This window comes from Musa acuminata, chromosome BXJ2-2, assembly GCF_036884655.1.
Source record: "Musa acuminata AAA Group cultivar baxijiao chromosome BXJ2-2, Cavendish_Baxijiao_AAA, whole genome shotgun sequence".
NCBI classification, from domain to species: Eukaryota; Viridiplantae; Streptophyta; class Magnoliopsida; order Zingiberales; family Musaceae; genus Musa; species Musa acuminata.
In genome coordinates this window covers 21,333,554-21,359,946 of record NC_088339.1, presented here as the reverse complement: position 1 = coordinate 21,359,946, position 26,393 = coordinate 21,333,554, and the positions used below count along the sequence as shown (strand labels likewise).

At 44.3% G+C, this 26,393-nt stretch overlaps 6 protein-coding genes across 6 annotated transcripts; 2 read left to right on the top strand and 4 right to left on the bottom strand.

Moving 5' to 3' along the window:
* Window positions 1-250: 250 nt before the first annotated feature.
* LOC135604795 (uncharacterized) lies at window positions 251-1,990 on the bottom strand. The gene is made up of 3 exons (XM_065094445.1): window positions 1,676-1,990; window positions 1,031-1,609; window positions 251-892 (listed from the first exon to the last, which is right to left on the bottom strand). The coding sequence occupies exons 1-3, from the start codon at window positions 1,988-1,990 to the stop codon at window positions 251-253; spliced, it is 1,536 nt and encodes a 511-aa protein (XP_064950517.1).
* A 2,464-nt stretch (window positions 1,991-4,454) lies between these two features.
* On the bottom strand, window positions 4,455-4,913 carry LOC135604794 (uncharacterized). Its single transcript, XM_065094444.1, has one exon. The coding sequence runs from the start codon at window positions 4,911-4,913 to the stop codon at window positions 4,455-4,457; it is 459 nt and encodes a 152-aa protein (XP_064950516.1).
* A 1,558-nt stretch (window positions 4,914-6,471) lies between these two features.
* Window positions 6,472-7,911, bottom strand: LOC135605319 (GDP-mannose 4,6 dehydratase 1-like). Its single transcript, XM_065095272.1, has one exon. It carries the CDS (start codon window positions 7,813-7,815, stop codon window positions 6,676-6,678), a length of 1,140 nt encoding a protein of 379 aa, XP_064951344.1. The 5' UTR covers window positions 7,816-7,911; the 3' UTR covers window positions 6,472-6,675.
* Window positions 7,912-12,922: 5,011 nt separating this feature from the next.
* Window positions 12,923-16,067, top strand: LOC135604926 (ABC transporter G family member 9-like). The gene is made up of 4 exons (XM_065094575.1): window positions 12,923-13,410; window positions 13,483-14,266; window positions 14,841-15,157; window positions 15,250-16,067. Exons 1-4 carry the CDS (start codon window positions 13,318-13,320, stop codon window positions 15,901-15,903), a joined length of 1,848 nt encoding a protein of 615 aa, XP_064950647.1. The 5' UTR covers window positions 12,923-13,317; the 3' UTR covers window positions 15,904-16,067.
* A 496-nt stretch (window positions 16,068-16,563) lies between these two features.
* LOC103970871 (uncharacterized) lies at window positions 16,564-18,212 on the bottom strand. Its single transcript, XM_009384796.3, has 5 exons — window positions 18,000-18,212; window positions 17,691-17,821; window positions 17,498-17,620; window positions 17,275-17,436; window positions 16,564-17,179 (listed from the first exon to the last, which is right to left on the bottom strand). The coding sequence occupies exons 2-5, from the start codon at window positions 17,795-17,797 to the stop codon at window positions 16,654-16,656; spliced, it is 918 nt and encodes a 305-aa protein (XP_009383071.2). The 5' UTR covers window positions 17,798-17,821; window positions 18,000-18,212; the 3' UTR covers window positions 16,564-16,653.
* Window positions 18,213-20,191: 1,979 nt separating this feature from the next.
* LOC103970329 (uncharacterized) lies at window positions 20,192-22,162 on the top strand. The gene is made up of 2 exons (XM_009384066.2): window positions 20,192-20,429; window positions 20,882-22,162. The coding sequence occupies exons 1-2, from the start codon at window positions 20,427-20,429 to the stop codon at window positions 22,031-22,033; spliced, it is 1,155 nt and encodes a 384-aa protein (XP_009382341.2). The 5' UTR covers window positions 20,192-20,426; the 3' UTR covers window positions 22,034-22,162.
* Window positions 22,163-26,393: the final 4,231 nt, after the last annotated feature.

Sequence of the window (26,393 nt, the reverse complement as noted above, 5' to 3'; positions counted from 1 at the left end):
GCTGCACTAATTCACCCCCCCCTCTTAGTGCTCTCGATCCTAACAGAGCTGGGGTTGAGTTATGTAATCTCTTTTTGTAATCCTCGAGTCCTATTATAGTCGAGTCTTGTAATTCCCTATTTCTAAAATAAAGAAGACTTTTCTTCTCGTATGTTGTTCATCTTCAAAAAACGAAAAGCTCATTACTCTGACGAGAAACTTCCCCTTCTTTAGACTAAAAACTTTTTCCCTTAGGCGAAAAACTTCTTTCTTAGACGAAAAACTTCTTAAGGTTCTGGACGTTCCATGTTCTTGGCAAAGAAGAACCGTCCATCGTCTCCAGCCTATATGTACCCGATCGGACTACCTCGATGACCCGATAAGGTCCCTCCCATTTGGGGGCCAGCTTCCCCCTTGCTTGGGTCGGGTCGCTTACCTCGGTCTTGCGTAAGACTAGGTCGCTTAACTTGATTGGTCGGGGTCGTACCTTCCTGTTGTAGACCCTTGCGACGGCCCTTTTATAAGAGAGGGCTTTTAAGTGTGCATCGGCGCGTTGCTCCTCCAGCAGGTCGAGGGCGGCTCGAAGTCCCTCGTTCGAGACTTCCTCGTCATAGCCTCCTGTCCGTAGGGTGGCAATGGCTACCTCGGGCGGAAGGACGGCTTCGGTTCCGAACGTCAGGCTGTACGGGGACTCTCCAGTTGCGGTCTTGGGAGTGGTGTGCAGTGACCATAGGACGCTAGGGAGCTTGTCCGTCCAGGCCGATCGGGCTACGGACACTCTTCTTTTGAGTCCGTCCAAGATTGACCTATTGGTTACCTCTGCCAGCTCGTTCGTCTGAGGGTGGGCCACCGAGCTGAACCTTAGCTGGATGCCGTGACTGGCACAGAACTCCCGGAACCTTCTACCGGCGAACTGAGGTCCGTTATCCGTAATAATGGTTTTGGGCAACCCGAACCGAGTTACTAGGTTTCTTCACATGAACTTCTCCATTTGGTGTTCCGTGATTGTCGCTAACGGCTCAGCCTCGACCCACTTTGTAAAATAATCTACTCGCATGATGATGTACTTCCGCTGCCCCGAAGCCGGTGGGAAAGGTCCAAGCAGGTCCAAACCCCACTGCGCGAATGGCCACGCGCAATCGATGGGGTTGAGCGGGACCGCAGGCTGCCGGGGTGCGCAGGCATGTTCTTGGCACGAACCGTACCGCTGTACGTAAGCTTTCGCGTCCCGGCACATGGTCAACCAGTAGTAACCTTGGCGGAGTATTTTGTGTGCCAAGGTTCGCCCGCCGACGTGTTCTCCGCAGACTCCTTCGTGGATCTCGGCCAAGACCGTTCGGGCTTCGTCGGGCTCCAAGCATCGAAGGAGGGGGTAGGTGAAGGACCGCCTATAGAGCCGCCCACTCACCTCGGTGTACCATGCGTGTGTACGACGCAGGCGTCGAGCCGCAACTTCATCGTGGGGAAGGGTCCCATCCCGCTTGAAGCGCAGCAGCTCTTGTACCCATGTGATCGGCGCACTGCCAGGGGCCGTAGTCGCTACCTCGATGGCGCGGACAGGGAGCTCCTCGACCTCCGGCCATGCTTCGGGGGTCGGCTTTGACGCCAGCTTAGCTAGCACGTCGGCTCGCTAGTTCTCCTGCCTTGGAACGTTAGATAACGTAAAATAAGAGAATTTGGCGGTCAGGTCCCTTACCCGTGTTAGGTATTTCGTCATGGTTGGGTCTCGAGCTTCGTATCCGTCGCTGAGCTGCTCGGCAACAAGCTGCGAGTCGGTGAGGACGTGTATGGCAGCCACCTGCATCTTGAGGGCCAACCTGAGTCCTGCTAGGAGTGCGTCGTATTCCGCTTCGTTGTTAGTGGCTTGAAACCCGAAGCGGAGGGAGCGCTCGAACGAGCATCCGTCGAGGGCGAGCAGAACCAGCCCCGCGCTGGCGCCCTTTGAGCTGGCCGAGCCATCCAGGTGTAGGATCCAAGCTTCGGGAGGTTGCTCGAGATCCCCGTCTGCCATCTGAATTAATTCTGTGATGAAGTCGGCTACCGCCTGGGCCTTGATGGCGGTCCTGGGCACGTATTTTATATCATGTTCGCCGAGCTCCACCGCCCATTTGAGGAGCCGCCCTGCGACATCAAATTTAGATAAGACCTGTCAAAGAGGTTGGTCGGTGATGACCTCCACCGGGTGGGCCTGGAAGTAGGGGCGCAACTTCCGAGCTGATAGCACCAGGGCGAGTGCGAGTTTCTCTATCGGCGGGTAACGCTCCTTGGGTCCACTCAGGATGTGGCTGACGTAGTAGATCGGAAGTTGTTCGTCGAAGCTTTCTTTGATCAGGACGGAAGTGACTGCATATGGGGAGGCCGCTAGGTAGAGGCCCAGCTTCTCCCCGGGAGAGACAAAGGCGAGTCGGGGGAGCTTGGCCAGGCACTGCTTTATTTGTTTGAAAGCTTCCTCGCACTCCGTCGTCCACTGGAAGCTTTTCGGGTTCTTGATCGCCCTGAAGAAGGGGAGGCAGCGATCACCCGACCGGGCGAGGAAGCGAGACAAGGCGACGAGCCTTCCCGTTAAGTCGTTGCAGGTCTTTGATCGTCCGGGGAGACTGCATGTCGATGATTGCCTGAACCTTCTCAGGGTTGGCGTCAATTCCTCTTTCGTGTATGATGAACCCGAGGAATTTCCCGGAGGTGACGCCGAAGGCGCATTTTGTGGGATTGAGTCGCATACCGAACCTGCGTAGCGTGGCGAACGCCTCGGTCAGGTCGGCGAGGTGCGCTCCGGCCTCTTGGCTTTTCACAATCATGTCGTCCACGTAAACCTCCATGTTCCTTCCGATCTGATGGGTGAATATCTTATTCACCGTTCTCTGATATGTGGCCCCGTCATTTTTCAACCCGAACGGCATGACCTTATAGAAGTACACCCCTTAATCGGTGAGGAAGGCCGTATGCTCTCTGTCTTCGGGCGCCATTCTGATCTGGTTGTATCCCGAATAGGTGTCCATGAAAGAGAGGCGTGCGTGTCCGGCCGTTGCGTCGACCAGCTGGTCGATCTTCGGGAGGGGGTAGCAGTCTTTCGGGCATGCATTGTTAAGACTGGTGTAGTCAACACACATCCTCCAGCTTCCATTGTGTTTTTTCACGAGGACTACATTGGATAGCCATTGAGGATATCTGACTTCTTCTATGAAGCCTGCAGCTAAAAGTCGGCCCACCTCTTCTCGTATGGCGCGTTGCCGGTCAGGGGCCTGCCGCCTGGGTTTTTGCTTTACCGGGCGAGCGTCAGGTGGGATGTTGAGATGGTGTTGTGCGACCCCCGGATCGACACCCGTCATGTCAGACGGGGACCAAGCGAAGATGTCGGCATTCTCCCGTAGGAGGCCGACGAGTTGCTCCCGTTCCCGCTCGGGCAGTTCCGAACCGACCTTGACCGTCTGGTCTGGCCAAGCTTCTTACAGTGGTATGTCGATGGTGGATCCCCTCGGCTCGGGATGGGGGGCCAATCTTTTGGTTTCTCGCAGATCCTCCAGTGGTGGCTCGATCCTCGCCCTCTTGTGTAATGAAATGGCAGTCAGGTAGCACCGCCTGGACTCTCGGGGGCTTCCCGTAACTTCTCCGACCCCAGCGTGAGTCGGGAACTTGATGGTTTGGTAGTAGGTCGAGACGACGGCTCTGACCTTGTTGAGGGTCGGCCGACCGAGTATGGCGTTGTAAGCCGTGGGGAGGTCGACCACCAAAAATGTGATCATCACCGTCTTCGACCTCGGTGGGGTCCCCAGGGTCAAGGGCAGAGTAATAGCCCCCAGGGGTGATATCGAATCTCCTGTGAACCCGGTGAGCGCCGAGCACATCGGCCTCATATTCTCCCTAGCCAAGCCGAGCTTCTGGAAGGCGTCGAAGTAAAGTATATCGGCCGAGCTCCCAGTGTCGACCATGATTCTTCTCACCTGCGCGTTGGCCACCCTAGCCAATATCACAAGGGCGTCGTCGTGTTCGGGTCGCTCGGACACCCCGGTCAGGAAAGTGATCTCGGGCTCGGGCCCGTGTCCAGGGGTTACGTCTGGAGCGGCTCGGGCGTACGCCTTTCTTCCCGACATGGAGCCCCCCCCCCCCCCCCCCCCCCCCGATGCGGGACCGCCAGCTATCACGTCGATGTGTCACTCGACGAGGCCTTCCGGGTGTGGTGATAGCTCTCCGTCCGGCCGGAGGTACTGGCCGAGATGCCCTATGCGAATGAGCTCCTCAATTTGTCTTTTCAATTCACGGCACTGTTCAGTGTCGTGTCCATGCTGTCGATGGAAGCGACAATATTTTGAATGGTCCGCGAGCTCTCGCGGGTTCCTCATCGGGTGAGGATCCTTGAGTAGCCCCTTCCCCTTCTCATGGAGAAATATTTCTGTTCGGGATGAATTCAAGGCGGGGAGGGGAGGCCTTGGGTCGGATCTGTCAAACTTACGCTGGGACGCGGCGGGTTGCTGTTGTCAGGGCGGCTCCGACTTGACCTTTTTGTGCTCCTCCCGCTTCCCAGCCATCCATGTCTCCGCGGCGATGAATTGGCTAGCGCGCTGAAGCATCTCGGGGACCGCGACGGGGGGCCGCTCCACGAGAGACCAAAAGAACCTGGAAGGGCGCAGGCCTGTCATGAACGCCTGCATCAACAGAGAGGGGTGAGCGTCCGATAGTCCTCGAATTTGGGTCGTAAAACGGTTCACAAAATAGGAGAGGGGCTCGTCCTCCCTCTGGTTGAGTCCGAGGAGCAACGCCATGGACGGCTTTGGTCGAGCGTAAGCCAGGAAGTTGAGCTCGAAGTCTTTGGCAAGTTGATCGAAGGAGGCGACGGTCCCGGCCTTCAGGCTGCTGTACCACGCGTGGGCTGACCCTCGCAGGGTTGTTGGGAATGCCCTGCACATCAAGGCATCATAAGTCCCATATAGCACCATCTGGGCACGAAAAGCGGCCACGTGGTCTGCTGGGTCAGCGGCACCGTCATACGCATCTAGCGAGGGAAGGCGGAAATGCGGCGGGATCGCTTGATCTTATATCTCGGGGGTGAACGGGGATCCTTGCTGTCCGTCTGTCCCGAGCTCTCCTTTTGAGTTACGAACTTCTTGTTGTACTTCGTCGAGTCGTTGACTGAGCTCGCAAGGCATTTGTTGAGTCGGCGGATGGAGCCTCGGGCTCGGGGCGGCTCACGGTGTCTTCTGCCTCTCGGCTCCCGGGCCGGGCTATCGGGTTCTGAGGCGAGGTGGGGAGCTCGAGAAGTGGTGCGTGAGTCCGGGCGGGGGTCTCCTGCTGCCGTGAAGGCCGGGTCGCATGCGGGGAAGTTCGTTGGGAGACGATGGTCTGTACCACGCCCGTAAGAGCTTGGACTTGGTGAGCGAGGTCGTGAAAGGCCTCGGATGATATTGGTGACGGGCCGGCGGGAGCGCCGTCGGGAGGTGATAAGCCCGGGTCGTTGAACAACCGCCAGTAACGCTCTGACGTTGCGGCGGGGTGTTCATCATGGGATTCACCATGCGGGGGGGTGTTCCGCCGGGATGGTGATCGTGGGCGGCCCGACGGTTGCGGGTTCGCCGAAGTGGAATCGCTGATCGCTCGACATTCGGACGGGCCCTCCTTCTAGCGCCAATCTGTTACAGTAAGTAACTTTTTTAGCCGTGACCTCGGGGTCGACGCAGCTGGTTCAGGGGTCCGAATGGCTGGGACCAGGCGTGGCTCCTCTCGAGATCTTGTGGCAGCCGATTGCGGGGGATTTGATTGGAAAGGTCCACTGCGCCGGTTAGGGTCGGCTTCGGTCGAGTACCTGCACAAAGGTCGGGTCGGCGGTTCGGCCCGACCCCTCCGACGATCAAGTCAGTGATTGGGAGAGGAGTTTTCGGATGAAGTCGTCCCCCTTATTCGTTGGGAGCCAGCGGGTATTTATAGGTGAGTTTGATATTACCTGATGTGCTATCCTGCCGGGGCAGGGCCGTATTTCTGATGGCGTCTGTCGTCGTCGTGGGCGTTGCGTGGAAGGCCGAGCTGCCGTAGGGTATGGCGAGCTTCGATCGACGCCTTCCCCTGCCTCGACCGGTCGTGCGGGGTCAGACGAGGTCGTCTGGGTACAATGAGTATGGGTGCACATTATGTTGGTGTTAATGCTCGCTCCCTGGGGCAGTGTGCCGTCCAGGGGTAGCTGACGTCGTAGTGTATTACGTCAAATCTTGTATGTTACGTCAAATCTGTTTTTACCCCTATCAACTAATGCCTCCAAACTGATGCATTAGTGCACACACTTATAATCCTAAAATTACAATTTTTATAATGTCACACCTACCAATGAAATCATCAAATTTAATTTGTTTTATATGTATTATATTAAACTGTATCCAATATGAAACCTTTCAAAAACATTACAGTACATCAACTTCTTATCTGTGTTAAGAAGAACAACAAAGTTGGGTTCTTGTTTGTATAAGAGCCAGAATGATTGAGCAGGCTGAGTGATAACACATAAGATGAAGCAAACTAATAATAACATTATACTACAATCACATAGTGAGTAGCACATAAACGAAGTTGCAGAATAAAGTGTAGCACATTACTTAATCAGTAATATATTACCAACAGAGGAGGAAAAGTAGAAGAAGATAACATGTAGTGGGAAAATTTTGGGTATATGAATAGCGTGTGAAGATAGAAGAAGAGAAGAAGAATTCTATTCTATGGCTGCTGCTGGGCATCGATGTATCCGGCATCCACGAGCACCTTCTCCCTCTTGGCGATCTCGATGTCATGATCTACCATCATCTTCACCAGATCCTGGAATCCCACCTTAGTCTTCCATCCGAGCGCCTTTCTCGCCTTGGTGGAGTCGCCCTTGAGGCTGTCCACCTCGGCGGGGCGGAAGTACCGTGGGTCGATGACCACATGGTCCTTCCAGTTTAGTCCGACGTAGCTGAATGCGGCCTGGAGGAACTCCTCCACCGTGTGGGACTCCTCGGTGGCGACCACGTAGTCTCCGGGCTCCTCCTGCTGCAGCATCATCCACATGGCCTCGACGTAGTCCCCGGCGAAGCCCCAGTCGCGGGCGGCGGACAGGTTGCCCAGGAAGACCTTGGTTTGAAGGCCGAGGCGGATGCGGCCGACGGCGCGGGTGATCTTGCGGGTGACGAAGTTCTCGCCACGGCGGGGGCTCTCGTGGTTGAACAGGATGCCGTTGCAGGCGAACAGGCCGTAGGCCTCACGGTAGTTGACGGTGTACCAGTGCGCGGCGACCTTGGCGGCAGCGTATGGAGAGCGGGGATGGAACGGGGACGCCTCCGACTGGGGCGGCGGCGTGGAGCCGAACATCTCGGAGGAGCCGGCCTGGTAGTAGCGGGCGGGTTTGGTGGCGCAGCGGACGGCCTCGAGGAGGCGGAGAGCGCCGGTGGCGACGACGTCGGCGGTGTAGTCCGGGATCTCGAAGGAGACGGCGACGTGGGATTGGGCGGCGAGGTTGTAGACCTCGTCGGGAAGGAGGGCGTCGACCCAGCGGCGAAGGGAAGAGGCGTCGGAGAGGTCAGCGTAGTGGAGCTTCATGCGGGCCTTGGCAGCGTTATGGGGGTCGACGTAGAGGTGGTCGAGGCGGGCGGTGTTGAAATTGGAGGAGCGCCGGATGAGGCCGTGCACCTCGTATCCGTTCCCCAACAGGAACTCCGTCAGGTACGATCCGTCCTGCCCCGTGATGCCGGTGATCAGGGCCACCTTGCGCCGCTCCCCCGGAATCGGCCGCGGCACCACGTTGGTCGCCACGGATCCACCGTCGGAGTCGCGTTTCTCCTCTCTCCTGTCGACGTCGTTGGTGGATTCGTGTGACGCCATTTTTCAGATCTGGAGATTGAGGAAGAGGAAAGCGAGGGCGGTTGAAGACGGGAAGGAAACGAAAGAGTTGGACAATGATGTCACAGTATACGGTGTGGCGGATCACAAGGGACGTAGGCCTGCGACTAGAGGAAAAACTTGGGCCTGGGTGGGCTGGTGGAAGACGACAACATTAATTGATATTATAATGTTGGATACAATTCATCCATTAATTTATTAAATTAAAATTACTTATTCAAAATATTTATTGTATTCATCGTATCCTTATAACTTAATCGACTCCTCAACCCACTTAGCACGTAGGACTAAATCAAGATGGTCGGTTCACTTTACATGCATAGCTTGAGCACTACCCCCTTCTCCCATTTTCATGTGGTGTGATCCTTTTATAATTTCAGCCTACACATCAATTTTTCTCTTCTAGTTTCTTTTCAAATTATGAACTTTTTTTTTTCAAAGTTATAGTGTAAGAATTATTTTTTTATATTTTTTATTTTAATAAAAGAATAATGATATGATTGACGCTTTGATCCTATATGATCAAAGGTATTTGATCAACAACTCGATATCATGTGATCCTATATGATCAACATGTCAACGTTATCATCATGTTATGTCTATTGTATGTACGACAGATTTGTTGCAGCATGACTTCATCAAAATTGAAAGATATATGAAATCATTCTAATTTCAATGCATATAATTATTTGTGTTACGGTTCTAAAGCTATACTATAAAAACTCTACTCGTGTATTCTTATATAATTTTTTTTTAGTCAAATAGTACTTTCAGTCTGGCCACACTTGATATATCAAAGGAACTTTGTCGGTCATACCCTAATTATGGCTTCAATTGTTCTTAATATTGATAACAGACTTGCACGAAATAAGGCTTCAGTTGAGTTGACTCCATGTAAGCATCCATTTTGAATAACTAATTTTGATATAATAATTTACTTATCTAGCATTATTCTATAGTAAATCTAAATCCAATTAGCTACCTAAATCTTGGGATTCATGCAAAATATAGTTTAAATATCTATTTTATATCCATTCACATTTATAAGTACCAAAATAACTTAAATAATTTAAATAAAAATGAGAAATAAAGATATGGTATACTCTCCTCATAGTTGTAGCATAAGCATCACCTCATCTCCTTTCATAGTTTAATTATCTATCCAATTCACATGTATCTTTTATTCATGATTATTTAAAGACTTTTGTTCCAAGCATACACTTAGGCTTTAATAGACTTCAACATTTTTACCTTTTATACAATGCTTTCTCAACATCATTAGGTAACATCTTGGAATTCAAGATAATTTGTCTATGATACTAGATAAGATTTGGGTTATCATATATTGAATTATTTCTCACATGATCATAACATTTTTTTCACAAGTACATTAATGGTTAAATAAATAAATATTATTTTATAAATATTTATTATAATTTATTTATTTATCAGAATATATATTAAAAATAGTCTTCTCTTAAAGTGATAAGCTTTTTGATATTTATTGAAGGTAAAATGTGGAGAGAACTAAAACTAGCTTAGTGAAATAATAATTACTCGAATGCAAAGGAACTCTTATTACTTCTCAAAATGAATTAAATCAAGAAAAAATTACTCATATAATATGTTTTTAAATTGATCCCAAGTTACCATATAATCTTCTACCTCTAATATCCTTCTTTTTTAGGTCCACCAAGTATTTATCTTTCATTTCAAAATAAAAGAAGAGAAATGACATTTTTTTATTTTCTCTATATTTAATAGTTTCAAATGTTTTCTTCATTAATTTCTTAAAATGATCTAAAGTGTTGTTTTCACTCTACTGAGCTCTATCTCGCTCCTCCTTAAGCTCAAAGAAGCCTCTAATATTATTAAGGATTCCATATATATCATATAGAGTGTTGACATGTGCTGAGGTATGAGGTGTATTCTATAATGTCGAGGAAGCTATCACATGATCAATGATAAGTATATGTGAGGACTATATTTGCTCTATAATGCATAAAACTTCCAAACTAGGATTTGCTCGAACATGTGGGTAGACTAATAACATTACGATCATGAGACTCGAGTGGTAGAATTACTGCTCTTGAATTGGCTTTATTACTTCTATAACAGGTCAAAAGACAACTATCGATCAAAATTAATTATACGACCTACATACCTTGAATCATGCTCTAAAACTATACAAAGAGGTTACATCCTAGATTTTTTTTATAGGATTATAATATCTTTTCATAGGTACATCAAGAGTAAAATAAATAAACATCACTTTATTAATAATATTATAAATATTTATTATAATTTATTTATTCATCAAAATATAAGTCAAAAGTAGTAAAAAAATATAGTAATGCCAAGTAAAAAATAAAATTCAATTGGCTCTATGTAACGATATATAAAGATATGCTCTCAACTGAAATCCAATCGGTGTTGTTTGAAAGCTACTTTACAAATCAAAAAATAAAATAAAAAAAATTTAACAACATTGAGTAGGAACCCTTATAAGTTATTTTAAAAATAAATATATATTCAAAAGCTAATCATCCTACTAACATATATCAAATGCATAAATGAGCACATCTCGCGGATGGAGAGACTTTTTTCTATGGGATGAGTTTATGTTTTCCGTGGATGAAAACAAAACCATATTGCACTCCCAATAGTATTTAGAGTAGTGTCCCTCATCCACTAAACTGAAAATATATTCCTTCTAATAGCAGATGGAGGAATCGTCCAACCAACATGTCTAATGACCCATTAATCCCTAAAGAAAACTATCAGACCATTCCTCGGTAAGGAAACAAAATCATTTCATATTAGAATGAAATTATATATTAGAATATCTGAATTCATCTTTCACACATCATCAATATTAAATAATATCGTTTAGTACTAAATTGACTTGAACTTGAGCTCATTCAGCTCAATTAAACTCGATTTAATTAAAACTTTCTAGTCCTTATTTAATCATTCTAGAACTAATCAAATAAAATAAGGACAATAATCTAGACTACATAGTATCGAGCTAAGTTGGGCAATTCATATACTAGTGAATTGCACTGCACATACACATAACCATGCATGCACCATGTTAGGCCGGGACTCATGGACTTATTATGTGCACTACACATGACTGCTTGACTCAAGTTAGCTTTCGGGTTAGAGCCTAACATACTGGCTAGGCATAGTTTATAAGCTGTGGCCTAGCCAACGAGTCTGGCTGACCTATTAATTAATTTCAATTGAAATTCTATTCAATTTCCTCAATTCTGAATTATAGTATGGAATTATAATCAAAATATCTAATCATTAATAGAGAGTCATTAAAACATAATAAATAGATTAAAAGAAAAAAATACATAAGAGGAGAAATAATTTTTTAATAAACTATTATATATTTTAATAGAAATCAAGTATTATAACTAGAATTACACATGTAGGATACAAATTTTAGAAACTACATATAACAAGAATAATTACAATATATATTAAAACAAAAATAAAATTTTAAATACTTGAAAGAATAGAAAAAAATCTTAGAAACTCATGAATAATTATAACATGTTTCAATCTAAAAATAAAATTATAGACACTTGAAAGAATAGAAGAAAATATTTATCTTTCAAGAAAGGAAAAAAAAATCTCTCATCATAACTCGTCGTTCCTCCCACTTGAGCTGGTGAAGAACAAAGGAGAGGAATCCCTTATGAGTCCTACACCTAAGGTAATTTTTTATATTTATATATTCATTTAATTTATTGATAAAATTAATATTACTCAATTTGGAATGTTGAATATTTATTTCCTAAATTTTATTAGCAAGAAAAAAAATTATCCTTAAATTGGGAGATTTAATTACATGAGTAGAATTCACACCAAATTTTAGTTGAAATGGATGGTTTGATAATGATTTATACAGTTGAGTAAACCTAATGCGACATTTTTATCGCAAGTCTATGAAAAGCAAAAAAAAAAAAATTTAGGGATTGTAATATGAATTACATAATCTTTAAAAATTCTATCTAAATATTCGTTCATTTGATAAATAATTTGATTTTGTTAATACAAATCATAAAAACTTAAGTTGTCATGAAATGTCCTAATATATTTATAAATTTTAACATGCTCTCATGTGTAAGTTGGTTTAGAATAATTTTACCGTATGAACGAGATACAAACTCAAATAAAGAGGGGTATTGCATAAATATTTTATTCGGATTCATGATTTGCTTGTCATCACGATTTTGGGTTTAATTTCTAATAATCCTTAACTCGTTAGGAAATGATGCAATGAATATTAGATTCAAAATCCCCTCTCACGAAGTCTTGAGATATGAAATAGACTTAAATGTATAATGTAAGTTCAAATGAAGAACACAAACGGGTCTATATTATTGTGTCAAATAAACGTGATTAATTACCCAATTTAAAAGATTATCGCTCCTAATTGGTGGCACACAACCAAATGTATTTTAGAGCGTTTACTATACTCGACCTAAGTAAGTAACCGAGATTGCATCACTTTATACTTCAATTACAGACCGTAACTTATGGTTTAAATCCTGTCTCAGATTGTATCATTTGATAAGGGATCATTTGATCGATTCTTTCAGAGCACGTGAGTTCTAAAAAGTCTCGAAGGGTAAGAAAGAGGGAGTGTGAGAATCAAAGGCTCATAACCGAGGTGCACGACTAGTTTACTCGACCGAGGTGTAGGCATCGGACCCTTCTTCTAGGCCCTTCTTCTAGGCATACCTACACGATTTTATCCTTTCGGAGCATGTGAATTCTAAAAGGTGCCTCCGAGAGTAAGAGAGATCTGACGGATTTATAAACCCTTGATTCCAATACTCCTAAATCAATATAAAACTAAATGATCGCATTTAACACTATTCTTTGGTTTCTTATCAGAAGAATACTTAATTTTTGTTGTTGAGATAATGCAATCTCGAGGATCAATCACATCGTGTATGTTTGACGCATTGAATGACGACAAGAGTTTCTTCCGAATCCTGCAAACGAACCCTATATTTGGAATCCGAGTTGTTCGCAGGGGCGACTCCGAGTCCGTTCCGAGTCGGGATCAGGTAGCAAGAACGTATCGAACTCCGATTCAAAAGGGGCGTAGGAAGAGCCGATTCAATCCTCGATTGATTCCTCCACCGGCAGAGAGGGATGGTTTGAGCCACTGCCACATATCATTCCAGCACCAGATCAGCATTAAATGTGGAGGCAAAAAGGGTGACAGACGCGATCACAACCTAGCCTTTATTGGCTCCTTCGCTGTTGAGGAAGGGTGGAATGTACCGCTCTTTTATTGTGGAGGCGTGTGGTGGCGTCCGTCCCCTCGTCTCCTGTAATTCCTTCCTGCTTCATCGATCCCTTCTCCATTGAGGAAAGGATGTCTCTGGTGTAGATTGGATCAGGGGAAGGATTTTAAGTCCATACTCGCGCATGCGTGAAGATCTTTAAGGTAGGAGGATGGAGACGGAGATGGAAGCGCAACCAAACCATGGAACCGGCGATGGCCGTGGTTCAACCCTTGGCACAGTCCGACGTCCTGTTACTCTCAAGGTACACAACATCTTTGCCGCGATCTGTCATCCCTTTGATATGTCGAACCAATCTTTGTCGCGTCGGACGCAGTTCGAAGATGTGGTGTACAAGATCAAGACCAAGGGGAAGGGGAAAGCAAAGGAGGGCGAGAGGGTGATCCTGAAGGGAGTCTCGGGTGCAGTGTCGCCGGGGGAGATGCTGGCCATGCTCGGCCCCTCGGGAAGTGGGAAGACGACCTTGCTGACCGTGCTCGGCGGCCGCATTGGCCGCACCCGCCTCCTCACAGGTAGCATCACCTACAACGGAAAGCCCTTCACCAACTCGCTCAAGCGCAGAACGGGCTTCGTCACGCAGGACGACGTCCTCTACCCGCACCTCACCGTCACGGAGACCCTCGTCTACACCGCGCTCCTCCGCCTTCCCAGCACCCTCTCTCGGCAGGAGAAGGCCGCGCAGGCGGAAGCCGTCATGGCGCAGCTCGGCCTCACCGCGTGCCGCAGCAGCATCATTGGCGGCCCTCTCGTGCGCGGGGTGTCCGGCGGGGAGCGCAAGCGAGTCAGCATCGGCCAGGAGTTGCTCATCGACCCGAGCCTGCTTTTCCTCGACGAACCAACCTCCGGACTCGACTCCACCATCGCCGGACGAATTGTGTCCACCCTGTGGGATCTCACCAAGGGAGGCAAGACGGTGATCATGACCATCCACCAGCCCTCGAGTCGTCTTTTCTATATGTTCCACAAGGTCCTGCTCCTATCGGATGGTAACTCAATTTACTTCGGCAAAGGCTCCGATGCCATGGACTACTTCGCCAGCGTCGGCTACGCTCCGACTGTGCCCATGAATCCTGCTGACTTCCTGCTCGACCTCGCCAACGGTACGCGCCCTTTACGCTTGGTATTCTCTCTACTTGATTCCTAAACATGGTGTCTGGATTACACTGCGATGGTTGAGAATGCGACATGACCAACTACTTGAGATTTGGATCTGATGCTTGAGAATATTCAAGCCCACCACATGAAGAACAGGAAGCTAATTCTATATGCTAGATTTCTGATAGCAACTGTATCTATCATTTCCAAGCTCAAATGACCTCAGAGAGATTTTACATCTTATGCTTCTGTGCTCTCTGTTTTGCTTTCCTGTACATAAATTGTTCTTTATTCCTATCCTTGATTCTGGCACCGAAGATTTTCTCCTGAAGGACAATAGAGCATCTCATGTTTTAGCTTTAGATTAATGGCTCGCAAGACATCTATCTATCTTAGATGCCAAGGCAATATAAGATGTGGTGTAATGGTTGCAAATCTTTCTTTTGCAGTGCAAAGAATATTTCTAACAATGGACTATAATTCTCATTCTTGGAAAAGCTTAAAAGCATGATGAGGTGTTTATATCTGATAGATCTCTGTTTGACACTAGTTGAGGGTGGGCTGGTTGTGAAAGTGCAGGTGTATCTTCGGATGAAACATCAGAAGATAGAGCATCCACCAAAGAAGCTCTAGTGTCTGCTTATAGATTACATTTACATGATAAGGTGTCAGAGGAGGTTTTAGCTTTGAGCAAACAATTCAAGGAGTGTGAGCCCGACAATATTGAAACTCAGTGGTGCACCAGTTGGTGGGAACAGTTCACTGTGCTGCTGCAGAGGGATCTCAAGGAAAGAAAGCATGAGTCCTTCTCCGGGCTAAAGATCTCGCAAGTGCTCGTAGTAGCTCTTCTTGCAGGGTTCCTGTGGCTTCACTCAGGCGGCTACGTCCAGGATCAGGTTCTCTCTCTCTCTCTCTCTCTCTCTCTCTCTCTCTCTTGATACGTCTCCAATCTCCATTTAGTAGTTTCCATGATCTTTAATTCATGCAGGTCGGCCTTCTTTTCTTCGTCGCTTCATTCTGGTCATTCTACCCAGTGTTCGAAGCCATATTTACCTTCCCGCAAGAGCGCACGATGCTGACAAAGGAGAGATCCTCCGGAATGTATAGGCTGTCATCGTACTTCGCCGCTAGATTGGTGGGCGACCTGCCCATGGAACTCATCCTTCCTATCATCTTCGTCACCATCACGTACTGGATGGGTGGCCTAAAACCTGTTGCTGTAAACTTCTTCATGAACCTTGCCGTCTTGCTCCTGTGCGTGCTGGTGGCGCAGGGCATGGGACTTGCACTGGGGGCGCTCGTCATGGACCTCAAGACTGCCACCACGCTCGGCTCCATTCTCATGTTATCCTTCATGCTCGCCGGCGGATTCTACGTCCAGAACATCCCACCTTTTATTGAGTGGATCAAGTACATCTCCCTCAGCTACTACACCTTCAAGCTCCAGATAGCTTCACAGTACTCTCCCAATGACACGTACCAGTGCACTCCCAGTATGAGATGCCAGATTGCAGATTTCCCCTCCATCAAGCTAGTTGGTTTCGACCACAAAGCTTTGGCAGTGTTTGCCTTGCTGCTGATGCTCGTCTTGTATAGGCTTGCTGCTTATCTGGGCCTCATGAGGGTTGGTGTCATAAATTAGCAAAAGCTCCCTGCAGATGACTCCGCTTGTTCTATTACTTCCTTTCAGCAGTAGTTGCAGCAGCAGCAGTAGCAGAATAAAGCATATATGTTTGTAGACGCATACACATACACACTCCAGCTTCATATTAAAGTTTTGAAATTGAGATGCTATCAGTTGCGATATTTTGATGTTGTCCTGATAAAGATAGAAGATGGCTTACATATAATTTCTTGTGTCCATATGCTTTCCAGTATCTGTCAAATGTAGGAACATGTAACACCATGAACGATTCTAAGAAGAACATAGTTCTCGAGTAGTTCTTCATCACTGACCAACAGCTGCTTGTTGATTTCTCTGTTTACTTTTATCCGACATAAAAGTGGCTGCAAAATAAACCTAATTAAGGAACAAAGTAGTGTTTACTTGAAACTGCATTAAAACATCAATTAGATCTCCAAATCTTGCAGAGTTTGAGAGCAAATAAATATTCATTTAATAATTTAGTAAAAAATACTTCTTCTCCCTCCGTATATTTCTTTCATCATCAAGGAACAATGACGAAGCAAGATGGCAAATGAGATCGAAACGAATGCAAGAAAAATTACAAGCAGCACAGAATCCTCATGTCGCAACAAAATTTGATAATGAACGTTAAAGAAAGCAAGTGTTGGAGTCGATAATAAAAATTGAATGTGGAAAAGCATGACGGCGCCACAATATGTTCTTTGTTACAGAAACATATCGTGAGTATGGATCGGTGGTGGCCGATCAAAACCCTAGCGAAGACTGCCGCTCGAACTTCTTCTTCGGCTCCTTCTCCACGTCGGAGAGGCTTCGAAATGCTAGCCGCTTGTCATCTTTCCCAAAAAGCCGCAGACGTAATCTAGAGGACCAACCATCCGGGCTTCCTTCTCGGCCTTCCTTCTTCGATATCAGCAGGCAGCTGCTCTCCTGCACAGGCGCGTCCAAGAGATGCATCTCCGCCTCCTTGAGATCGACTGAATCACCTGATACATGATGAGCCTCGTCTCGCTTGTTTGGCTCATCCGGTCCGTTCCAGCTCGGACAATCCCAGGAGTAGGAAGAGCCGAAGGACCAAGTTCTCGATGCCCTCGACGAGGACGACGACGACGGCGAGGAAGAGGCGGAGGGAGACATGACCAGGTTCCCGAAGCCTTGGATCTCTCTCGAGATCCGGAGGGCTTCCGCGCGCGCGTCTTTGAGTTGCTCTTCGTCCCCTAGCAGCCGCAGTATCCTCTTGGATTTGCTCCGCATGCATGCGCCCCAGTCGAAGCTGCCAGAAATCAAGGAGACGTAACGGATCAAGAACACTACACGTTTAGCCGCTCCGATCGATCGGTCGGTCGGTCGGTCGATCGACGTGATTACCCTTTGTCGTCGGTGTAGCGGAAGTCGCCCAACTGATGAATGACGTTGACGTCGCAGTGGAACTCTTCCGAAATGCCTTCGGGGCCATGCGTTAACAGGAATTCCAGGAGCGCTAATGCCTTGTACGATGGCCTCCATTCCTTGAAATCGATCGTGCAGAACCTACAAGAAACTTGCAGATGAAGCAGGGCCGTCCATGGCAGAGTACCATTTGATCTCGTACCTCTTGTGCAGGACATCAACTATTCTGCGGTAGTCATCCACGTCGTGCGCTGCCTCCGACAACCGAGTCATCGTCTTGGCGTCAGGACCCGTCGAGTCATTGTTCGTAGCCTCTTCGGCCAATCTAAGACAGTGATACACCGTAGACATGAGTAATTGACCTGCAATGCCATATATTTCAGCGCAACACTTACAGTTCTGCTGCCGTTATATCAGTGAGAGCCAGAAGAGCTGTTTTGTACTTCTCTTGAATATAAGAGGAGGCTTTCTTCTTGATATCGCTGAGGAACATCGTCTCCATCCTCGAGCGTTATATCTCTGTGCTCTGTGGAGATGGAGAAGACTATAAATCTAACACGAATGATTCGTAGAGTACGCCAACAAAACGATTATTTTCCTGATGGAAGCGAAGTGCTTAATCAAAAGAAGAGAAGAGACTGAAAGAGAACCAAATTCTTAAAATCGCAGAATGAAATCATCCAGAAAATTAGAGTTACTATCACCAGGAGATCAATCGCATAAAGATGGCTTGTTCTCAACAGAGGATCTCTGTTCCATAATCGACGTACATAGAGAAGAGAAACCACCGAGATGAATCGTGTTGTATTTGAGGTGCAGCTGTGGGAGAGATTTATGCATCGCCAGTAGAAGAATTCAAACATCTACGGAACCGAACTTCCAAAGCCATCAACCTAAAACCGTTTGGTCTTTTCGGATGCCATTCTTTGGATCGAATCCAAAGGTTGACTCGATTAACTTTCTCCTCGATAAAAAAAAAAGAAAATTTGTCTCAGATAATTAATTAATCGAACAATGGATTTCAGATTGCATCACCACACACTAACTCAAGTATTTACAGAGAACAGTCGGCCTAATGTGGAGCGCAGTGCAATAGAGTCGTGAGATTAACGTAGTCAAAGTTTAGGCACCTTACCTTATCATGCAGAATAATGTACCGAATTGGACAAACAGGTGACCTGTTAGATAGAAAGCCTCTTCATATTCTAAATCTGTGGTTAGGTACGTGAATGATAGACAGACTATAAAGAATGTATTGCTTATGCATGAGAATAAATGGCAAAGGAGATTGATAATTGTTGGAAAAAATTGTTATAACGAAATAATTGTTTTTACATACATCAAAATGAATTCCTTATCAAAAGAGTAATATAAACAGTAGAACAATAAATCAATCAGTGAAATACCGAATTTTTACATGAAAAATCCAATGCGAAAAAAATTATGGGATCATAGTCCACCTTAAACTTCTACTATCGCTAATAATGATAACAAATTTACAATAAATCTTTTCCAGAATGATCAAAGGATCACAATAACATCAACGATATCTTGGCTCAACATTAATATATCAATCGGATGAATTTCATGAAAAGAAAATTTTAACTTTCACAAATTTGAGTATCATAGGAAAGCATCTTAGGAGGATAAATTACCGTTAAGATTATAGAGCATATTATAAGGATTCTTCACGTATAATTTGAGATAAAACTAATAAAATTTAGGTACTCAGATAATCTAAGTAAAAGTCTCAAAAACCTAAATCTTTTCTCCTTTTCACTCTTTGTTTGTTTCACGTAGATCTGGGCTTACTGTTTAAATCATCTAGTCAAAAGCTGGACCCAACAATACTGATAGACTATAAAGAATGTATTGTTTATGCATGAGAATAAATGGGAAAGGAGATTGATAAGCCGAGAAGCTGATGACACGTCAAGTTGCGTTAAATAATGATCAATTATTTAACGATGTGGACTCGACCCCAACATGAATGCTAACTCATTAATCGATTTTATGAGTACCGTAACATTCACGATTAAATAATGATCAATTATTTTATACATAAATTAATATTTCACATTATCTTGGTGGTTAATCATAAAAAAAAAAATAATTAGGTACGTCATAAGAAGACTAGTCTACATGCCCATTTCTCGAATCCTCTCACATCACTAATTTAATTATCGGAGAGCTTTTCATTAGGTACATCCTTGATAAGGTCTTTAAAGTTCATCGATCAAATTCAGATTTACGATAGGCTATGATGCTGGATGTGGATTGGATTTAAACCCTTGATATCCCGACAATATAAGGTAAAGAAAATTGAAACTTTATATTGAGCCTTCCGAGTCTCGTTATATAAAATATAGAGAATTATATTTTACACTTGGGATGGCCATTTCCTCCCTTTCTTCCTTCTTTTCCCTCTTTAAATCTCCAAAAAAAAAAAAACTTCTTTTTAATTCCAGAAATCCAAGTTGATAGCGATGCCTTAAAGATAAAGATCAAGTAGCAGACTAGAAAGCAACCAGGAATCTTCCTCGGCTGCTGAAGATTTAAGCGCCCAATTGCACACAGAGTCAAGTCTTCGTAGATTATAATATAAGAAGGTGACAGAATTAGTCAAGTCTCGCCTACCCCAAATAATTAAAAAAAAAAAAAAGTAACATCTCAATTATTTTGCTCGAGTTGGCCACGACAAACATATCCACTACATCCATTAATACCTCGACACACACGGTTGGAAGACTTATAATTGGAATTTCTCTAACCAACTAAGCTATCAAATAAAACCAAATATTTCGTCTTCATCACTTATACTTGTAGTGACTAAGTGATACGTTTTGTTTTAATCTTCACTCATCCAATTGCTATACGTACGTATAAATGAAATCCATCCTCAGCTATTCTCCTCCGAACACTAATCCGCACTCCAAAACAGAAACAAAGCCAAAAACTGCCGACGGTTGTTCCAATGACCGCCCCGTTTACTTGGAAAAGTCAACGTCTTCCATGCGAAGAACATTAGGCTATGATCAACTGCTGCGTTGCTCACCGTTCCTTGTGGGAGATCACACCCACCGGAGGAGGTCGTTCATCTAATACGGCGTCTCAGCTCGTCGACGATCATCATGGTACAAGCTAAACTCATCTTAGGCCTTTTTATTTCATGTTATCTTTGTCACATGCATGGATGATCGATCTCTATGAATTTAATTCCGGAGAAAATTCACGAAAAAAAAGAGAACTCAGACACAGCTCATAATTTCCAAGATCTCTCTCTCTCTCTCTCTCTCTCTCTCTCTCTCTCTCTCTCTCTCTCTCTCTCCATCGATTTTGATGTTCTAATTATCTTGAGGCCTTATCTATTCAGTTGGCCCTTACGAGCTTGTACTCAGTTCTGCTTTGAGAGATGAGAACAATAGACTCCGATCGCTTCTGTTCTCTGAGCATCGAAGCTTAGGAAAAGAGGGCAGCTTATGGATTTTGCTGATCTGAACTCTGTGCCTTGATTTGCTTGCTTTTAATTCTGCATCTGTCTGCAACCTTGGGATGATGATATCTAGACACATGTACTCGTGAGCAGATGCCAGAAGGTGGACGAGGAGAAGATGCGGAATCCGGCTTTGTTGCCTACTTCAAACGTACCCTCTGGTTCTCCTTTTGCACCTTCGCCGTTTCTTCGGGATCATTGCTACAGATCTTACCCGGGGATAAGGATTTGGCAGCACATGCAAATACAGCCATCCTCAAGAGCTGTATCCTCTTCAACATGTTCACCATAATTTCCTCCATCATCTTGATGTTCTTCTCTTTCATCATCAGCTACACTCAACGCCGCATGATCACACGCTTCCAGCTTCGTGTTGGCACAAGTATATTCATCTCCTCCGTCGTCCTGCTGGTGCTGACAACCTACCTGTTCATGCTCATCCTCAAAAAGCCCTACATGCTGGCCATGGTTCCTCTTCTCCTTCTTCTGGGGATCACCCTCGTCGTGCTCCTTCGCGGAGGAACTCTACGACATGAAATCCATGGCGAAGACGACGCAATTTCCCAAGCACAGGAATCGAAGCTACTGAACTTGTCATCTTATGTCACCGCCATCACTTCTGGGGGCATCATAAGCACGGTCATCGCTTACATGAAGAACTTCACCTCGTCAGCTTATCACTCCCGCCTCGAATTATCCGTGGTTTTGCTCTTCATCAACAACATAATAGGCTTCTTCGCCATGCTGCTTTTGCTATTCACTTTGATGCTTAGTTACTCCGCCGCCCGCCGTAAAGGCCTGATCGCAATTGCAAGCTTCTCCACCTACGCTTCATTTGTTCTGTCAATGCTGTTGACGCTGATGATCGCGTCCGAGTCGCTTGCTCTCCCCCACGTCTTGTCCACTATGTTCTTTGCCGTCGGTGGAGTTCTGTGCTACCATCTACCGAGGCGAGAAAGAGGCATGCAAGAAGATGAGGTGGTTCAGCTGGAGGATATATGGAAGACCGTAGGGACGTTTGCCTTTTTGCTGATGATGGTGGTCCGCCCACTGCATCTGGGCAGCGAAGCATTCGCCATTAAAAGCTTCATGTTTCTATGTTCTTCGGCTTTCCTATTCATTCAGAGCCAGATGCTAATGGCGGCGCTGAGGCCTGCGGACGGGGGAAGATTGAACATAAAGATCATCTTTGGTCTCGTTGGCGCGCTGCTGGTGGGCGCCATGTTGAGTGTCATCTTCATCTGACATGTTAAGCCTCAGATCAGATCAGTCTGCCTGCCTATTCCTGTATGCAACATATAACATATATACGAAACATACATTTATGTCCTAGAAGTATATTAAATTAATTTGAGTTATTTTCTTACTCGTTAATTTTTCTTCTCTTGAGATCCAAACTTAAATTTGATTTCTCATTTCTTAGGTATATTTTTCACATAATATTCGGAAAAGGAGATAAGTTTAGTCACTAACATTCTCCCACTCTTTGACTTGTTTCTTCTGATATACTACTAAACTTCGTCGATAGCTGTTGATTGATTAAAACTGGAGTCGATGATGGAATAATAATCGGGCTGCAAAGAAGCGATGAAGATGCTCTCACGCTGAGTTCCTATTTCGAGAAGACGATTGGCATGCAATGGGAGTCATTTATGTGAATGTATCTGTCGTTACTTTGGTATATTTGTTAGCATTTTGTGAAAATATTGAAAAATCATACGAATTTAGATCGATAACAAGATCTTTTCTGAGAAATTTACTTGAAATATCCTTTGATAATAGGTTTTTAACAGATGGTACTCTCATATTTAATTAGAGATTATTATTCACAATAATGATTTTTAAAAAACTTTAAATATCCCTAAGTTATCCATTTGTAAATAAATGTATATGTATTCAATTTATGACTTAATTTTAATAAAAACATTTTACTCCTTGCCCACAATCTATTTTTCTTTCTTTTTTTCTCCTTTGTGTCGGGATGAGGCAAACGACAACGACATCCATAGCCATTAGAATTAGTGATGATAGAGGAGGGTGTATCGATAGTAGGGAGCACGGGCTGGGGACGACGAAAAGTAGGGAGAGTTTGTAAGGTGCAAAAATGGGTAAAGTATGCAGGTGGGTAAACTGGAGGCAATGATCGATGACAGGGAACAACAGGATGTAATATCCCTAATTTCTAAAATTTATGTAAGGACCTATTTTAAATTATTTATAAAGATTTATTTATAAATCGGAAGATCCATATGTAAATAAAAAAAATTTCAGTGATTAAACTGTTAAAGTTAAAAAAAAATAGTACTTTTTATCCCACCGCCTCCCATGCACCTCTGATTCCCACGCGAGGAAACAAAGGAGGTGTGGTGCCTCCCACACACCTCTGTTTCCCACATGATGAAACAAAGGAGGTGTGGTGTGTCGGGGAAGAGAAAAAGAAGAAGATGGAGAAGAGAGGGAAGAAGAGAAGAGAGAAAGGAGGTTGAGGCTAGGAGAGAAGAAGGAGAGGAAGAAGAGAAGGGAAAGAAGAAGGAGATGTGGCTGTCTCAGCTACGATTGGAAAAGAAAAAGAGGAAGGAAGAAGAGAAGGAGAGGAACAAGAGAAGGGAAAGAAGGGGTTGTGGCTGTGGCTACGACAGTTGGCTGGGAAAGAAGAAGAGGAAGAAAGAAGAGAAGGGTAAGGAGGGGCTGTAGCTGTGGCAACTGTGGCTAGGAAAGAACAAAAGGAAGGAAGAAGAGAAGGGAAAGAAGAAGAGGCTGCAACTGTGGCTACAGTTGGGGAAAAATAAAAAAAAGAGAAGGAGAGAAAGGAAGGAAGAAGTGGAAGGAACGTACGGCTAAAGCTATGTCTAGGAGAGAAGAAAGAGAGGAAAAAGAGCAAGGGAGGAAGAAGAGGCTGTGGTTGGGAGAAGAAAGAGAGGAAAAAGAGTAGGGGAGGAAGAAGAAGTTGTGGTTGGGAGAAGAAGAGGAGGAAGAAAGAAGAGCAGGGGAGGAAGGAAGGGGGCTTGGACTACAGTTATGAGAGAGAGAGAAGGAGCATAATAAAAGGAGGGAGAGAATCTAGTAGGGTGACTATGCCCCTCTACATTTTGCATGAGTTGCAACCGTAGAAAAAGATAGGAGAAGAAAAAAAAAAAACAAAATAAGGAGAAGAGGGGAGTGAAATTTCTATTTTGTTTGTCATAATTTTCTACACCAATTTAGGTAAAACTAAATTCATTTAAAAATAGACTCGTAACTTTTTGATATTAAGATTAATAAATTTAGAATCTAATTGTTCACAAAGACTTCTATTTCAATTGACCCTATGGACTCTATAAAACAAGGAGTGAAATTTCTGATATTATAACTACCCGTTAGAAATTTTGATTTATACAAAATTACTTTATTGGAAACTAGACTCGTAGATCTTTCTTTTGATACCTAAATTAAAAGATTTGGAGTTTAAATTCCTACCTAGACTTCTATTTCAATTAGGATCCTACAAATTAGAGATTTTGTTCTATGACATTTGGTTACTAAATTATATTAGGAATAAGCCGGCACTAAGAGGAGGGGTGAATTAGTACAGCGGATAAAAATGTCAGTTTTAAAAAAACTTTCGTTCGATTAAAACTAATTTCGGAAAGATAACTTGAAATCTCGTTCGTATATGTAGTGAAAGCAGTAGGCAAGTAAATATTCAGTTTGCAGTAAAGGTAAATTGCTCAAATATAAATGCAAACTGTTTTATAGTGGTTCGATCATCGTGACCTATATCTACTCTACCGATTCCTCTTATGTCGAGGCTACCGACATCCACTAATAATCTTCCTTCAATGGGCGAAGATCAACTATCCTTACAACTCGATTCTCCTTTTGATAGGTTCAGGAGAGAACCTTTACAACCCCTTTTTACAAAGCTTCCCTCACACTCTCTCTTAGAATGATCTCTAAACTTTAAGAGGAGGGACTCTACACTTTACAAGGGTTTTCAACTTTAGAAATATAGAGTTTTTGATCATATTTCTTGTTACTCCATGCAGGAATAGCTGGGGTATTTATAGACCCCAAATGACTTCAAAACTTGGAGCCAAAATTCAAATACCCGAGATTTCGGGGTACAAGCAGTACCACCGCCTGTAGCCTGACACTAGGTGGTACCACCGCCTAGACTAGCGGTACCACCGTCTGATAGTCTCGGAGACTGAGTCTAAGCGGTACCACCGCCTAACAGTCTCGGAGACTGAGTCTGAGTGGTACCACTGCCTGACACAGTCTCGGAGACTATGCCACGATGATGTCACATGTTGGGTCACTATTTGAGCCTTTCACTTAGCTCAACATAGCCCAAACTTGGGCCCAATTGACCCCTAATTGAGTTGGCTCAATTCCAACTTAATTATATGCTAACTACGAATTCTAAGATATTCATTGAGCTAAATAAGTCCGTAAGTCTATATTTCTTCCTGCGAACTTCCGACGATCTCTCGGCAATGTTCCAGCGGACTCCCGGCAAGCTCCTGGACCTCACGATGATCTTCTTGGCAAGTTTGGATGAGCTTCTTTGGCAAGCTCCTGGACTTCTCGGTCAATTCCGATAGAACTTCCGATGAATGTCTGGACTTCCGACGAACTCTCGAACTCCCAACGAAATCTCGTTCTTGACTTTGGGACTTCATTTTGCTTTATGCCTTGATCACTATCATAGTTAATCCTGCGCACTGAAAACCTACTTCGATCTAGACAATTATTACAAAGCTTGAATCAGGTGTTGTCCGACATGTCATTGGTTCATCGACTCTTCATCCGATTTTTCGGTGCATCATCCTCTCTTGCGGCCTATTGCCTAATCGGCCAGTTGACCTCCGTAACTTCAATTTTCTTGGTGCAATTTCCTCTCTTCTTAGCTCGATGCCCAAACCCATGCCCCGAAACCTTCTGCATATACGTCGATCGATCTTTTGGCTCGATGTTCAATCTTATGACATATTTTTCTCAGGCCCAACATGAATCTTCCTGCTTTTAATTGTCTATCCCTGATCGAAGCTTCCTGCATCACTCAAAACGTAGATCAAATCATAAACACTATCAATTGATTTCATCATCAAAATCCGAGATTCAACAAATTATTTGTAACTCTTTGTTGGAAAGTTTCATTTATATAAAACTTATTTTTATCTAAAAGTAGATTAAAATATCTTTCCAATGATATATATTTTTGAGTAAATTAGAGTATAATTGATGATTCGAATTATTTGTATAATGCCACTCAATATGCCATAATAGAACTTTCTTCAAATGTACCCATTCTAGTTTCATCTCTTTGGATATTGAATTTATCTAGCATTTCTTCTTCAATTGAGCTATATATGATTGCTTGGAATGCTTGTATGCTCTTGCTCTTAATTTCTTTCAAATTTGAATGTATTTGTGAAAGATTATGTTTGTATCGTATTGACTCATAAAGGCACATATATGTTTTGTTGTTTCACATGTACTTCCGAAATATGCCAATTTTATTGTTCACAATATCCTTTTATACTCTGATATTTGTAAAATTATTTGAACTTTTACTAGAAATGATAAAATGATTATTTGGACCTTTGTTAGAAATGGTAAATGG

Coding starts and splice junctions, on each gene's coding strand:
- LOC135604795 (XM_065094445.1), bottom strand. CDS start 1,990: ATGGCAGACGGGGATCTCGAGCAACCTCCCGAAGCTTGGATCCTACAC. Junction 1,610..1,675: donor TGACGAAATACCTAACACGG/GTAAGGGACCTG, acceptor CAGGAGAACTAG/CGAGCCGACGTGCTAGCTAA. Junction 893..1,030: donor GGAAGTACATCATCATGCGA/GTAGATTATTTT, acceptor AACGGACCTCAG/TTCGCCGGTAGAAGGTTCCG.
- LOC135604794 (XM_065094444.1), bottom strand. CDS start 4,913: ATGGTGCTATATGGGACTTATGATGCCTTGATGTGCAGGGCATTCCCA.
- LOC135605319 (XM_065095272.1), bottom strand. CDS start 7,815: ATGGCGTCACACGAATCCACCAACGACGTCGACAGGAGAGAGGAGAAA.
- LOC135604926 (XM_065094575.1), top strand. CDS start 13,318: ATGGAGACGGAGATGGAAGCGCAACCAAACCATGGAACCGGCGATGGC. Junction 13,411..13,482: donor GACGTCCTGTTACTCTCAAG/GTACACAACATC, acceptor CGTCGGACGCAG/TTCGAAGATGTGGTGTACAA. Junction 15,158..15,249: donor GCGGCTACGTCCAGGATCAG/GTTCTCTCTCTC, acceptor TAATTCATGCAG/GTCGGCCTTCTTTTCTTCGT.
- LOC103970871 (XM_009384796.3), bottom strand. CDS start 17,797: ATGGAGACGATGTTCCTCAGCGATATCAAGAAGAAAGCCTCCTCTTAT. Junction 17,621..17,690: donor GATATAACGGCAGCAGAACT/GTAAGTGTTGCG, acceptor TCACTGTCTTAG/ATTGGCCGAAGAGGCTACGA. Junction 17,180..17,274: donor CGCTACACCGACGACAAAGG/GTAATCACGTCG, acceptor GATTTCTGGCAG/CTTCGACTGGGGCGCATGCA.